General features: G+C 47.2%; 1 protein-coding gene across 2 annotated transcripts in view; it reads right to left on the bottom strand.

Annotated features, from left to right (window-relative positions):
* Positions 1-925: 925 nt before the first annotated feature.
* pitpnm2 (phosphatidylinositol transfer protein, membrane-associated 2) overlaps positions 926-15,788 on the bottom strand; it is a 40,663-nt gene continuing 25,800 nt past the window's right edge. The window contains exons 11-28 of one of the 2 annotated variants that reach the window (XM_076758534.1): positions 15,081-15,171; positions 14,679-14,832; positions 14,389-14,578; positions 14,180-14,299; positions 13,477-13,688; positions 13,196-13,371; positions 12,643-12,813; positions 12,354-12,494; positions 11,750-11,911; positions 11,383-11,661; positions 10,887-11,035; positions 10,523-10,639; positions 9,813-9,929; positions 9,581-9,729; positions 9,337-9,486; positions 8,231-8,414; positions 8,028-8,156; positions 926-7,942 (exon numbers count right to left, since the gene is read on the bottom strand). In XM_076758534.1, coding sequence (XP_076614649.1) covers positions 7,574-7,942; positions 8,028-8,156; positions 8,231-8,414; positions 9,337-9,486; positions 9,581-9,729; positions 9,813-9,929; positions 10,523-10,639; positions 10,887-11,035; positions 11,383-11,661; positions 11,750-11,911; positions 12,354-12,494; positions 12,643-12,813; positions 13,196-13,371; positions 13,477-13,688; positions 14,180-14,299; positions 14,389-14,578; positions 14,679-14,832; positions 15,081-15,171 — 3,060 coding nt within the window. In that variant the 3' untranslated portion in view covers positions 926-7,573. The remainder of the gene's footprint in view (positions 7,943-8,027; positions 8,157-8,230; positions 8,415-9,336; positions 9,487-9,580; positions 9,730-9,812; positions 9,930-10,522; positions 10,640-10,886; positions 11,036-11,382; positions 11,662-11,749; positions 11,912-12,353; positions 12,495-12,642; positions 12,814-13,195; positions 13,372-13,476; positions 13,689-14,179; positions 14,300-14,388; positions 14,579-14,678; positions 14,833-15,080; positions 15,172-15,788) is intronic. The other variant, XM_076758532.1, reaches the window with a different exon arrangement.

The raw sequence follows: 15,788 nt of genomic DNA, 5'->3' as shown, positions 1-15,788 counted from the left end.
CTAAATCTTCAACTGGATGCTAGTTCTTAGCATTTTAATGTCATTTAAATGGGAGCGTTCGTTGGGGACTATTTCCAGCTGATCAGTGATACGGTCCATTGATTGAAGGAGGAGTACTTGTAGCCAGCTTGCACAGTTACCACAGAGAAGCTGCAGAGATTACAGAACTAGTTTGAGCAGAAAAGCCCAAATAAACGATGAAAAGTGAAGAACAGCGGCTTCCACCACAAGCGGCTGCAGCACAGAATCAAACTTGACAAAAAGCAGCGAGAAAAGACGTTTGGAGATTCTCAGCCATCCGAGGAGGCTGAATCCACATCAGCTGACTCGACTTCTTCAGGCCTGACAGGTGAGGAGTCCCAGGTGTTTAACCTCTGCTGAGTCATTATCGAGGTCACTGACACCGCTGGTCATTAGCGCTCCAGGCTGTGCAGCGGCAGTCATTACAGTCACCTGAGGTCAGGTGTGAATGGTTGTTAAACCTCCTGGGAGGGGATGAAAGGATTGTAGGTGGAGGATAAGTGGTGTCACACACCTCCTCTGTTGATGGATGGTTTCTCCACTTAGCTGTAAAAGTCCTTCAGTCCTCTTTCAACCACCTGTCCTGTAAATATATACTTGGCTGTCCTTTATCTCCTCGCTGCACTGGACTGCACACACTGGATTCTGGATTTCTTTCCTTGTGTTTGGGTGTGTGGTCTTTCGGGTGGAGCCGTCTCTGTCGTGGTGCATCGCTGCCTGGGTGTGAAGACGGGGGGACGAGGCCGTCACACCAGACGTCCATTCCCCTGCGACCTCTTCAAGCCCCTCCGATCCGTCGGCGGGGACGTCGTCTCATCTGGTGCAACTGACACCACAACAACCGGGCTGATGGGACGGCGTCAGCTTCATAGGTGACGCGATCCCCATCACCCAAAACTACAGATGCAGACCTGCCGGTGGCGCCGCAGGAAAAGTCGGCAAATTTCAGAATTTCGTGGCAATCCATCAAAAAGTCGAGATATTTGTCTGAAGCAAAGTACCGTCCTGCTGCTGGAACATGGCTGATAAATCACACCAACACATGAGGAGTTTCCGTCCAATTGTTTTTATTCCACAGTACAGACAATGGTAGAGAGAGCCGGGGGGGCGGGCGGGGGCGGGCCGCCCGATCAGCCTGAACACATACGAACTAAGACACATCAGTACCGACCGTACTGTCCGTCTGAGACAACAAATGAGTCAAAATCACCTAGAAAAGTTTGATTCTGCTGCCGTTAATCAAGTCCACACAGAACGGATTGAACGTGATGAAAGAGAGGAAACACTTCCAGGTGTGTTCACAGCTGCTAACAGAAGACAGAAACACTGCTCACACTTTACTTTGAAGCCCCGTTCAGTGTTTACAAGCAGTTTAACACTTAATAAATGATTTATAACACCATAATGTTTGGTAGTTTGATCGAAAACTAAACTAAAACTACATGTTGAAGTTTGATAACATGGACACATGATCCAAAGGTACATTTAAAACTGTTTATAATGACGACATCTGTTATAATTATTAACATATTAATTACCTGTTTATTATCCAATTATGAACAATCAGGAAGATGTGGAGTTGTTACATTAGAAAAAACAAACTCGTGTCTTTATAACTGCTAACTACCACATTATGGTGTTATACTGTGTTTATTACTGTGCTTACACACTGCTCGTAAATGCTAAATAAAAGGCTTAAAATAAACTGAAATACTTTCAAATCTGAGCATGAATCTAATTTCAAACACTGCATATATCCAAAATATATATAGAAATTATTGCCACCATAAATTTGACAGCTTAATAAAATGTCACAGACCTACAGTTCTATCGTAGTTGTGATGTTTATTTCATGTCATATTTTAAAAACAGGACTGATCCTACAGCTGAAAGACCACAAAGTGTGAGATAAGTGTTGGTATTTATTAATAATCATATAAATGTTGGTAAAACTGAATAATAAGACACCCTTTATACAGGACTTATCATTCCCCTAAGTTCCTTTCTAAATCTTTCTCATTGGCTGTCGACAGGATATAAAAGATTCTCCCTGGTCAAATGAGCCGCCAATCAAAAGGTCAGACTGCAGCGGCCATTTTTAGACCGACATAGCGCCGATGCGTACATGCTTACTGAAGTTATAACTACGAAAATCTGGAGGATTAGCACATCGCAGCCTGCAGTTATAAACAGTAACAAGTGATAAATAAAAGGTTTTCATCTTCAAGTCTGGATTTCTAAATAATAATAAATGTTGAATTGTTTAATCGTGAAGTCTGTCATTGTTAGTAAGATGTTCAGAAACGTATTTTGGTTCAGATCATCTGCAGCCTTTTCTACAAACAAGTGGTCAAATGGTTTGACTAAAGGGATTTTTCACGACCTGGCAACCCTGATTCTTGGATTTCAACTAAACATTTTAATATGCTGTTTACTCTCTGGCCAAAACTTAAAGAAGAAGATTGATACCACTCTCATGGCCATCTGTTAAATATGACGCTACTGCTAGAAGCTAGTTAGCGCAGCTTAGCATAAATACAGGAAACAAGGGGAAACAGCTAGTCTGGATCTGTCTGAAGGCAGTAAAATCCAGCTCTGAAGCTCATTAAATAAACTGTGGGTTATGTGCCGAGCTGTTACCCAGGCTAGCTGTTTCCCCCTGCTCCCATTCTTTGTGCTAAGCTAAGCTAACTGGCCGCTGACAGATATGAGAGTGATATTCATCTTCTCATCTAAGTCTCCACCAGGGCGACACATGAAGCCATAAAGCTCTTGATAAAGGGTGTTTTATTAGAAAGTGATACCAGCAAAAGTTCTGATGTAAAGTTTCAACAACTAAAACTAAGACTGGACTGTGTGTGTTTCAAAACTGATCCCACGATAAAAAAAATCTGTGGGTCTCTATTACTTCTTATCCAAATGTGGCAATAATTATTATAACCTCAAATACAATGAGCAGAATGTCTTGATATATATTTCATTAAACAGTGAGGACATAGTGGACAATACAACAGGTTTATTGTTGTTAAGCATCAAGGTTAACTAGTTCCAATCTGACTGGATGACATGCAACAGCTTGTTAAATAGAGCTGCTTCCTTATGGGCTTCCACTTGTTCATGCACCCACCGACTGAAAAACCAGTCTCCAGTTATATTTCAAAGGTTCTGTAAAATACGCCAGTTTGAAAAATAGGTACAGTAAGTCCTAGAAAATGCTCAGCAGTTGACTGTTGTAAAGAGACAGCGGAGGTCAACAGCAGCTCCGATACAAATAGATTTCAGGAGGTGTGAAACAACTGAAGGCAGTGTGTATGACTCAGACCGAGAAGCAGCTCCTATCGTGGTAGATTGTGCCCTGCTGTGATAGAGGGTCAGCCCGGCTGTGACTGGAACAATAATGATGCACCGATAAAAACAAAAGCCTTCCTGTGTTGATCCGTAGCCTTGATGGAAAGTGACAAATAAAATGCTACATATTTCAAATATATTTCACCTGAAAGTTCCAGAGTAACATCATGATTTGTAGGTAAATAAATAACTCTCAGACATAGAAGTCCTACATATACATCTTTACAGTATGTACACTGACTCATCCGTGGACAGTTTCAGGATCCACATGGACGGACATTCAACTCAGCAGCCAAACGGCCAAAAGGGAGCCAAAAACCTTCCACCCACAGCACACCAGAAGCCCAATGCAGAAGTCCATAAGCAAAATGTCTTATTGTCCACGTTTCTGGCAACACGCTCGATCTCTGCTCTGAATTCAAAGTTCAAAAGACATCTTGAGTTTTCTGTTAAAGCCACGTTTCTTTCGGACACGGACATGGTCAGATTAAAAAGGTGTAGCCACCAAAAGTCAATAAAATCCAGTCAAACCAGCGAGTACCGCTCAGTCCGCTTCTTCTACAATAAAAGGTTGGATTTAGTCTAAATCAGGGGTTTTCAAACTGTGAGCTGCCGCTTCAGGGGGTGGGAATGTGTGGTGAGGGGCAGTTGAAGGTGGGGTTGGGGGGCCACAGGTGCATGCAGGTGGTTCTTGGTTATTGTAGTTTGGTCAGCAGTTGTAGCAGCAGCTTGTTTGCCACACATGGGGGCAATTAACGTACTTTGAAACTGTTTGCGCCCGATTGTCGCAAATTACGTGAAATGACGCAACCTCCCCGGAGCCAGAACTCACTTCAACTCGAACACACATGACACGGACACATTTTGTACAAACATTTTCAGATTCAGCTTGACTTACAGTTTCTGATGACGCCATGATCTCTTCCGTAACTCCGGGACTTGCCTGAGATTCATCGCCTTTTGAAGTTTTCTTCAGTATCAGAGTAACATGGCGCCCGCTGTCTGAACATCCGTGCGTTCACTGCAAACGGGAACCGTTAACAGCTAATTCGGCGAGTTTTTAATCACACTAATTTACCAAAAATATGAACAAACATAGGCTACAAACACAGAGCTCAAATTCGCGCCAACAGCTTAACTCACTGACTCTCTGGCTACATCCTACTTCCGGTTAACCCCAATGCATCATGGGAGCTGTAGTTCCATAACGTAGAGCGTGATTATCTACCAAATAGAGGTAAAACAGAATAAAAACAGGAGCACGGGGTGTTGGGGGGACCCACAGTGTCAGACTTTGAAAACCCCTGGTCTACTGTTTGGCACATTTAATTACATTATTTTCATATCCTGACAAAATGTACAGACATGTGTGTACCTGCACATAAGATATACCCTGAAATGAATAAAAAGTGTCATGCACTACAGAGCTGTTCAAATGTAGCAACATGAGATGGTAACTAGAGTATATTTCCACCGTAAACTAGTGCAAAAAACAACAATGAGGTTACACAGTTGATTAACTACAGTATTAGAGAATGATTTTGGCTTTCGTGGTGGTTGAAGACATTGCTAATCACACACAGAGTGGAAACAGACACTCTTGTGTAGTGTGGAAGCCGGGCATAAAACAACAGCATAGTAAGATGGAGCGAACAGGAGGTACAACCGCTCCACACGTCCTTGTTTCAAAAGCTTTCGTGGGTTTAAAGGATAAATTCACAACTTTTCAAGTCTGTCTTACAACAATTTCAGCACTGAAGTGAGTTTTGCTCGCTGTGGTCATCCCTCCCGTTCATAGTGGCCATTAAGATCCATTCTGAATGTGCTTCCACTGCACGAGGACAAAATCTGTATCTGAGAACTGATGCAAGACAGTAAAATACACCACTAGAGAAGCTTTGTTTCATTTAGTTGGAGAAAATTCTTTCGACTTTATCCAGAATGCCTCCTGCATGTTTGAGTATCAAAAATTAAGTCTTCAGACAGCAGGAAGTCTGAAACCTGACCGAAATTTGTCCAAAACATTCTTCTTCTGATCCATTTCATACATAAAGCGACTTTGGGAAATACTTGATTTGAAGTTCAGGTACAGCCAGACAAAACTGTTTCTGACTATTGTTTTGGGACAGACGTGAAAAATCGTGAACCTAACTTTGAGTGGCACCAGCACTGGAAAATGTGATATTTTGTGCACATCGTTTGTGTTTTTGGATCGGAGATGTGAGGTGGCTTCTTCTTCTTCTGCGCCCCCTTTGTTAAAATATATAGTTCAGTCCACAGAGGCAATGAAATGATGTCTGCTCTCATGAGGACGCCTGGGACCACCGAAAGGCTCGATCCAGTCTGTTCAACATTCGTGCTGAATCACTCTGAGCCCACTCTTCAGTCTGTTTGGTAAAAATACTGAAAGATTGACAGGTCTCTGCGAGTGACAGCGATGTGGAGATACCGCCTCCGTCCCTCTCAGGGTCCAGCCTGACATGAAACAGGCTCCCCAGCAGAAACACCAGGTCCAACCGGTTCGGCAAAAAGAGCAAAAAGCCGGGAAGTGTCTCCCAGCAGCAGCACACGTGGGAAACAGAACACCGCCAACAGGTGGATCAGAGGTATTGCAAGCAGATGGATATATAAAGGGATTGTTGCTGTGGACTGTACAGAGTTTCAGTTGTTGCTTTAATGCTGCATGCCCTGTTTTCTGCTTTCTGCTCCATCTGTGGAGAAAGTGTCCTGTTGGATATTAAGGCCTTGGATGGCCCAGAGGCCACACTGAAAGGGATAATACTACAGAGTCTCACGCACGGCGGAATGAACGCTGGACTAGCAACGTGCTAGCAGCGTGTTTAAATACATGAAGCATATCAGTGATGAACAAACTTGTTCTGTGACGAAGACAAGAAATACTTTCACCTCTGATACGATTAATCTCACCATCTCTGATGTTTAAAGGATCAGTTCACCCAAATCACAGATAAAACATATCTTCTCACGTTGCCTCTCGTGGCATCGAGCCATGCAGACAGTTTTTCAAGATTTCTGTTCCACCTCAATTCAACGGAGACGAATGGGCTCTTGTTAGCGATGCTAGTCTGCAGCCATGCTAGCTGCTCTGAGTGGTTTGCACGTGAACTCATTCGCTTAATCTAAAGTCATTTAAGATAATTCTGGTGACGTGGCTGTCATCAGTTAGCAGCCATTTAATCTTAAACCAAAGCATTAATAATAAAATATGACATGGCAGCTCTTTAACAGCTGCTGAGACATTTCATTCATCAACCTCAAAAATTTGGAGGATCTCCAAAGTCTTTAATATTTATATCTATCCATCCAAATTCAACTGTCGGGACGTTTCACTAAAAACCACAAATGTTGACCTCATGATGGCGCTAAAGGGAAAGTCAGGGGATGAACAAAGCGTCCATCCATCCATCCTGCCATCACTCTGCATCAGTCTGCATTTCTCAAAGGGACTAGTTCTCCAGTAGATCACTGATGTTGGGGTGGAGGCATTAATCTCCGACCAATCAAATCCTGGACGAATGAACCCGCAGTGATCTGCATTCCTCGACGCCAGCAGAGGTCAGTGAGCGCGTCTGTTCTGTGACTGGGATGAAGCGACTCTTCTTTCAACGTCAGCTTCCTCTCTCATCCGTTGTGTTATTGCCGCTCACTGCTGGGTGTTTGAAACGTGTCGCTCGGCTGACAGTGAGACAGGAACAGGAAGTCCGCGGCTTTCTGACATGGCTGCTCATCGACTCGGCTCGAGCTCGTCTTCGAGCGTTCGAGGATGAACCTGCGGTTTGTCCTGAGTGTGGATGCTAGGACGGCGGATTGTTGACGTGTGTGTGTTCGGAGAGGGGAGGCGTGGGGTCGTCCCGTTACACGAGATTAGTTTAAGGCTTACAATATTTCATTTAATCCCCCCTTGTCATTTTTTAAATAGTGATGTATCCTATAAAAGTATTACTGTAAAAGAGTCATGCTACAGAATTGTCTTTTGTTCGCTGGACGCCGCGGCCTGATTAGTCCACTCCTCCTGGACGGATGCACCTCTTTCCCTCTAATTCACGCTACATCCCTCAACCACCCAATGATCTCTACACTACAAACTCTCCATCCACTTCCTGTCTACGCTTCTACCTTTGTCCGGTCCAGAGATCATGGTGGCTCGGCTCGGGTCCTTTACACCACAGCTCCATCCTGACCTTTATTTAGGGCCGAGTAGCCCTCCGCTGCCCTCCTTGGTGCTCCCGCTGCGGCCCCAGCACCCCGCAGCTATGCTCATGCTCCTCTGGGTCGCCGGCCCGACCCCTCGCTCCCGCTCCATCTCGCACTGGCTCAGCGTTCGCTCAGTCCGCCCCGGCTGGTTGGGAGAGGCCGACCCCGCCCCTCCAGGCTTCTTAGAGGAGATGGTGCGAAAGATGTGATTGCGTTTGCGGAGGAAGTCTCCTCCGGCGCCACCCAGGCCGAAGCTGCCCTTGCGGAGGACCATGCGGGTGCTGGTGGACTTGGCGGGACGAGACCTCTGGTTGTACTCCAGCTGCGACAGGTGGGAAGCGTAGCCGTCCGGGATGAACTGGAAGAGATGTGAAGCAGTGAAACACAAACACCCCATAATGATAAAGTCTCTTTATAGGCTGCTATCAGGATGTATTCCATACCTGACACTGGTGCTGCATCTTCTTCGTGGGTCTTCCCACTATGTAGATGTGGGATGGCGGCAGGCTGACAGACGAGTACACGGAGATGTCCTTGGTGGAGCCGTAGGCTGCAAAGATCCTCATGTGGGCCTGATGGAAGAGGGAGGTCAGCTTTCAGAGACTTCAAGGTTTTTCTACTAAAGTCTCACCGCGGCCTTTCTTACCTCGTTGATGAGGGATTTGAGGAAGTTGGCCTTGTGTCGGAGCGGGTCGTGAACCAGCCCGTCGCAGAAGGAGACGATGCCGTGAGGAAAGTTGTGCTGAGAGAGCCAGGCCACCACACGCTGCTTCTGCATGTCAGGACGACCCGTGACGTACACGATCAGGTAGCCCAAATCCTGCCAGTATCTACAGGAAGCACACGGAGCTCAGCGTCAGCGCAGGCACAGCAATGAAGGGGCATGTGTGGACACCAGCTGACTGGTAACATACAAAACGTAAACAACAAACAAAACATTGGATGTATGCACATTCTTATATTTGGTTGCTTCTGCACACTGTAAAAGAAATAAATGAAAAACTAACAGGCTCATTTTACAGAAGTCCAAAATTAACGTTTATGGTGCCGCCCAGTGGAAAAAAAACACCACAGACGATAAATCATCACTGGACACCTCTTGGATCACACACGATCACTCGACCCGTTGTTCTTATAAATGTATTGATTTGTTGATTTGTTGCAGCTTTAAAGCAGCAAGTTCACCAGGTTTGTTTCATTTTGGACAGAAAAATGTGAAATATGCAGAAATCACATCAACTTTCTGCACACAGTGGCTTTAAATAAAACCATTATCACCTTATTTTCAAGGTCAAAGTTCGAACTTTAGCTGTACTGTCACTGTGTGATACACGACTGCACAATAAATTGCAGCTGTATCCCCTCAAACAACATGTGTACAAGCCCCAAACACAAGCACAGCTCATTCTGCAAACGATGAACCTGAGCTGAAATGACTGAGCATGAAAAAATAAGTTTTGAGTGAAGAAAAGAGTTTCCATCCTTCATATTTCAAAGAAGAACAAGCGACTCATTCTGAAACAGCCAAGTCAATGATGGCTGGATGGAGACCCTGCCACGACCAACTCAACCTCCAGACCTGGAGCCTACTGAAGATGCTGTCACCCAACAGCAATGTGAGAGACGGGCGGAGAGCGAGCCAGGATACAGGAAAGGTTATTCCATCAAATACTGCTTTATGACACACATGCTGTACGTACATGTGTGTGCCTGCAGGATAGAGCTATCTGGAGCTCAGTGTGTGAGCCGTACCTCACCACATCCACCGCCCCGGCCCGAACCTTTGGGTCGCTGCCCATTATAGACACGCTGGCGGCGAACGACCCATCAATACTGAACACTACGAACTCAGTTCCTCGAGGTACGATGGAGAGATAGCTGTCTGCGAACGTGTGGTCGCCCCTGTGAGACAAACAGCAGAGAGAGGAGCTGCTGTGAAAACAAGACGGAAAAAGAAAACGGGAGTTTTCTGACGCGTAATAACAATGATAGATACCTGACCACCATTTTGACAGGATACACCCCGATGCCGAGCCGTTTGCCCTCAGGGAGTACGTAAGAGACGCGTCCACTGCTGTTGGTGAGCTCTGTGTCGAAGTACACCCACTCCCCAGAGGGGGGCTGGGTCATGATGTGGATGTCAATCTGCAGGAAACAACACAAACGTCTCAACGCGACCTTAAAGACACACACGGTGACGTAACATCACAGCTGGACGCCGCCGTCACCTTCTCTCCAGTCAGGGTGACCATGTCCAGAGGGCCGTACATGAAGCGTCCCGTCACCGTCTGGACTCCGTCCTCCGTGAACACCACGTCGTTCAAACGGTGGTTAGCCGTCACGTTCTGACACACAGAGGAAGAGAAAACAGGAAATCAGAAAACTGCCTCGGAAATCTCTCTGAGGGGAATCGTCTGACTGCGCGGTGGCCGAAATCCAAAGAGAAGCTTCATGTTGATGAAAATGTTAATTAACTTTAGCAATTAAGCCTCGAGCACAGGAGCCATTGACTTTATTTTGCCCTGAGTTTCACCTCTCAGGCATCGCCGGGACTCCCCTGTGCTCCTGCTGGAGTTTTTTAAGGCTGTACACAGTATTTAAGAAGTACTGAGGCCCTTTACTTAAATAAAAGTACCAAAACAACTGTAAAAATGCTCCTTAGCAAGTAAAAGTCCTGCATTCAAGATTCTGCAAAATGTACTTCACGCATCAAAAGTATGTGTTCTGCAGTAAAACGTCCCTTGTAAATACCTCATTGTTAAATTTATGTTGTTGATGTATTTCTGTGTGTTAAAAATTGATTTATATGTATTTATAGATGTGAAATAGTAGAAGTAGAAGTATGAAGAAGAACAAAATGGAAGTACTGTTGATGCTGCCGAAACCAGAATGAGTAAAACAGACAGAATTACATCCAAAGTTAAAGGAGAGCTCGTACCCTGATTTTAACATGAGTCCTCTTGCGGAGCCACTTCTCTCGAGGTTTGGACGGAGTGAATTCAGACACTTCTTTACCGTCCAGCTCCAAAATACTGGAGTTCTCATGTCTCATCACCTGGAAAGACAATTACTTCATTAAACAAGTAACTCAAAATCTGCTGCATGTAGTAAATGTTTAAACATAACCATCAAAACTGATTCTAAAATCCGTGTTAGCAAAAACAAGCAAAACAAGCCGTTTTCCCTGATTTCAGTCTGGATCCCCATCGTCACAGCCCTGCCACTCCCACGGCTAACGCTCACCTTCAGTTTAAAGACAGAATGAGATAAATGATCATTATTGATAGGAAGACTCGTTGAACCTGTCTGAGCAAGAAAGAGACGACGTCTGTGGACTCCCAGTAGGACGCATGGAAGAGATGAGGCAGAGCCACGGTGGGAAACGCTGTGAGGGCGTCGGGACAGTACAGGGCGTAGTCCATCCTCTTACTGCCCCACCACCGAGAAGCAACTGCAGCACCGAGGGAAAGATGGGAAAGAGAGACAGAGTGAGTTCAGGAACCAGTACGTCCAGTATGTGGATCTGTGAGGAGTCCGCGGCAGATCTACGTCCTGCTCATCCGGAGATGAACAGTTCAGGGTCAAGATAAGCTGGAGGAAGTGAAAAGAGTTCGAGGGCTACGCTAAGAGGCGCTAGAGGCTTGAAACGTTCACTCGTAAGAGAAGAACAGTCGCATACAAGAGGATTATGGGTCTGAGGAGGAGGAAGATGCCAGAGGAGGAAGGACAGCACTCAGGGAAGGAGGACGGAGTCTAGCGTCCTTCCCTCATGTCCTCGTACTACAGCTCCCAGGGTACCTTGCTCTACGTTCTTCAGCACCCTGGGCGATGGGGGCACTGAGCTGATGTCTGTGATGTCAGACGTGACATCGGTGAGGTCAGAGGTCACGTCAGAGGTCACGTCAGAGCTAACGTCCGAGCTCTGCTCAGACTCCACGCCGTTGGGTTTCGGGAACACCTGACGGGTTTTCAGATGGCGCCGCGAGGACGGGCTCCGGGAGGCAAACCTAGTGTACGGAAGAGCCAGCTGGGACAGCAGGCTGGGCCGCTTAGCCTGGCTGACCCGAGGCTCGTGTGCTGAGGGACGTTTGGAGATGAGAGCGTCAACACATAAACTGTCAGACTGACGACCGAAACCTGGGTCAGACGCTGGACGTCCACTTACTGGTGGCGATGTTGGAGGCGGTGTAGGAGTCGGCCAAGCCCGACACCTGGCTGGCCAGGCTGGCCTCGCTGGCCCGGCGGTTGAAACGAAGGTGAGGGACCCCCGGTGAGGTGGAGGATGGGCACTGTCCGTCCACAAAGATGTGCGAGTGAAGAGAATCGGCTGCGGAGGCAAAAGAGAGGAGACGAATTCTTCACTGCACAGATGAACCAGCAGGAAACAGAGAATTGATGAAAGAGTCATATAAAGAACTCTCGTCCAGGCACTAAAAACGTCTAAAAAACTGAGATTCCTGCCAATTTCCCACTATCAGTGATGATACAGTAAACGTTTCCAGAGAGCGATGAACAGAGTTGTGACTCAGCGAATTAATCGCTGAGGTCTGGAGACACGGCAGACGCTACAACAAAGTCTGACGAGGCAAAGAAAGACCAGCAGTCAGACGATCGGACAAAATCCGTAACTCCACTCACTGTTTGTCTTTGTTTTCTCTTCCAGGAAGCTCTGGCTCGCACTACGATGCCTTCAAAACGCTAAATATGAGCCTACAGCCAGCAGCCGGTTAGCTTAGCTTAGCATAAAGAGTGGAAACAGTGTCACCCACTGTCTGTGTGGAGCTGCGAGGTCTGCCAGTTGAGGACGGGGACGGGGATGGAGGTCTCGCTGACGGTGTTTTCCTGGCAGCGGTGGGACGCTGCACCACCAGACTCCATCAGGAGCTGAGGGTTACTCTGCACGGTGTCCACTGGGACACCAGATGAAGGGAAGAAGAAGAAGGAGACACAACAGACAAACAGACAGATGGACACATGAGTAACGTGGCCGTATCTTTATGTAGGACAGTATTAAAGAAGTGAAACTGCAGTGAAATGTCTCTGTCTGTGTGGACTCACGCAGCAGAGCCGAGTGTCCATCACCCAGAGGAAAGCGCTGGTAACGAGGGACGCTGAAGGGAGGCAGCAGGTGGAACCGCTTGTCCAGGAGAGGCTCGAGACGGGACGCCGAGGGATCGGCTGGATGAAACAGGTTATAGACCTGCTGACAGGCAGGACGCAGAGCGGACACTGGAGACAGAAGAAATAAATAAATAATAAATAAATGAGTCCAGATGTTGAGCCAGCGGCTGCAGGTCAGCGACCTCTCTGCTTCAAACCCCACAGGACGCACAGTGCAGTCAGAGCCGTGCCTGTGTGAGCTCTGACTTTAATCACGTATCCGTCTTGTCGCGGCCAAAAGTTTTGCAGCCTTTGAGATAAAGAACATGACCTCTGACCCCTGACACCTGCTTTCCAGCTGCTGGAGCTCACACAGGAAAAAACATCAGGGGCTACAAATAACCACTTCCTGCTCCTCTGGCGAAAGCAAAACCATTAAAATGCCTTTTTTGTTTTTATTTGTTTCAAACATGAGAAACATAATAAACCAAAATGAGAAACCCTTCCTCACCATCTAACGAGGGCACCACAGTCTTCCTCAGCGCGAGCACCAGCCCCAGAGGAGAGCCGAACAGGAAGAAGTCAGTCACCTCGAAGTCGAACTTTCCCAGCGAGCCTCCTTCCAGCATGGTGCTGTTGCTGGAGCGCCTTGACCCGGGCTCCCCATGGAGGACGCTGGAGTGAAGACTGAGCGGAGAGGAAAGCCTCAGACACAGATACAAAAGCAGCAACAGAGCAGCAGAGACGAACGCACTGCATCCATCGGCTGATGTCTGCGACGCTCGTCCTCACCTGGACAGGAAGGCTTGGTGATGTTTGATGGTGTCCAGCTCGTACGTGGACGAGTCGCTGCGCTTGCGTGGAAGTTGTCTCTTGGGGTCGTCGGGGCCCGAGCAGCGAGGGATGTCAATGTTGCTGCGGCTGAGATGGCGGCTTCCCTCGAGGGACGGCGAGGACGGAGAGACGCTGTTTATGACAATGCCTGGAGAGAGAAGGTCTGTGTCCTGAGAGGTGGAGACAACACAGAGAACATCGTCAAGAACATGAAACTAGACGTTCAGACGGGTCTACGGTTCTTACAGTTTTAAGAGTTTAGCCACTTTAGCAGCATGGAAACATTCAGCACAAACAGAGATTCCTCCACAGCAGCTGGCTGCAATGAAAGTTCATGTCAATAACTTCACTGATCACCAAACTTTCCATTTGGTGCCAAAATTTGATTTTGTTTGGTGACCAAACATCAGCTAAGCTAACAGGATTCCCATCAGCCTCAGCTATACTTTATATTTAAGCAAGTGTTAGCATGTTAGCATGCTAAGCTAAGCTGGAGGGCAGAGATCTGATCTCAATGAGGATAACGAGAACACACTAAAAATACCAAGTGTAAACGTAAAGGTCAGATCGGATGTTTGTTATCCAGAGTATCTGGACACAGACCGTATTTCAGCACCAGGTGTAAACGTCCTGTTTGATGTCAGAGAGCTGAGACTGATACCTGTACACTGATGGCGCTGCCCCGTCTGCTGCTGTTCTGGCTTTCTGACACCGTCACTGAGCTGCTGCACAGAGCATCAAACCCCAGGATGCCCCCAACACAGTCCCCGATAACACACACCTGCACCAGAGAGCAAAGCACACAAACGTGAACACACACCGAGCCAGTGAGGAGGGCCACTGACGCAGACACACCGCCGTCACACTGACCTGGCCGTTAAAAGACGCCCCTTCTAAAGACTTGATGAAGTCACTGTACACCTGATTGGCTCGTAAGATGACTGTCGCCACGGCGTCTTGGTACTGCGGTGCAGAGGTGGCCAACAGGGGCAGAGCAGCCAGCGGGATGTGGTCCTGACTGCTGGACAGGCAGCCCTCGTCATAGCTGTAGGGGCTCAGGCTGCAGAGCGGAGAGGACACGCTAACATTTGCACAGCAGGTCGCGCAGGTATCACAGCAGGTTATTTAAATAATGGGGAACGCTCGAGAGTATTGCTCACTTGGAGACTAATGAGAAGGCGTCGACACACACAGCGGGACAGGGGACCATCCGGATGGCGATGCGGCCCAGCGCTGCAGGGTAATGGACCCTCATCACGGTCTCAAACGCCCCACTCAGCGTGTTTCCATCTCCCTGCTTGCTGTTCTGTTCACCTGCAGACAAACGACGACAAAGTTAAATATGTGATCCACCGTCACAGGACCGTTTCTATGTTCTCCAGAGTCAGAGGGGGACGTATGGTGCCGGGGTTATGATTATGGATTTGACCCAAACACAATAAGAAAGTGGACTGTGGGAACACAGATTCGCTGCCATTGCCACAAGCTGCATGTCCATTTTCTGTCTTGCATTGATTCAGCATTAATAATAATAACGCTGTAGGATTTGGCCGCTGCTGTACCAGAGCCAGTGTCCAGAATGTTGCCTCCATGCAGGACCAGAACGAGGACGTGAATTTTGGACGGCTGGAGACACTGCTGAGACGAACAGTCCTACAGGACAGAAACAGACAGGAAGGAGACAGGAAACAGGGTTAATGGGGATGAAGGAGCGAGCAGGAAAAAAAAGCAAAAAGCACAGGAGGAGATAAATGAGCAACATGCAGAGCGAAATACTAAAATAAACACTAAATAACTGGAAGGCTCCTTTAACGCATTATAGTTAACAGACAGCTGAGTTAAAGGAGTAGTTTGACGTTTTGGAAACACACTTTTCATCAACACTCATCTGTCACAGCCGGCAGCCAGTTAGCTTAGCTTAGCACAAAGACTGAAAACAGGGGGAAACAGCTAGCATGGCTCTGTCCAGAGGAAACACATTCATCTACAGGAAATACACAGAAACAGTGAGTTCTACAGGAAGTCTAATCTTTTCTGACGTTCTCTGACGTGTTCTAAACTCTGAACTACGACACGTTCTACCGCCTACAGGACTGAGACTTACATTTGGTTTTCTGATGGATTTATGTCGTTGCCTTTTTGAGACACGGCGCTGGACACAAAGAGCGAGAACACGACTGAAAACAGCTTTTACACCAACTCAGCGTGACCTGCAAAAGCCTCGATTTAATGGCGCAGACGCAGCGACAGGAGCAAAGCTGCAGACTCCG

The sequence above is a fragment of the Chaetodon auriga genome, chromosome 19 (genome assembly GCF_051107435.1).
Source record: "Chaetodon auriga isolate fChaAug3 chromosome 19, fChaAug3.hap1, whole genome shotgun sequence".
NCBI classification, from domain to species: Eukaryota; Metazoa; Chordata; class Actinopteri; order Chaetodontiformes; family Chaetodontidae; genus Chaetodon; species Chaetodon auriga.
Note: the sequence above shows the minus strand (reverse complement) of the source record. Positions and strands in the feature narration are given on the sequence as shown.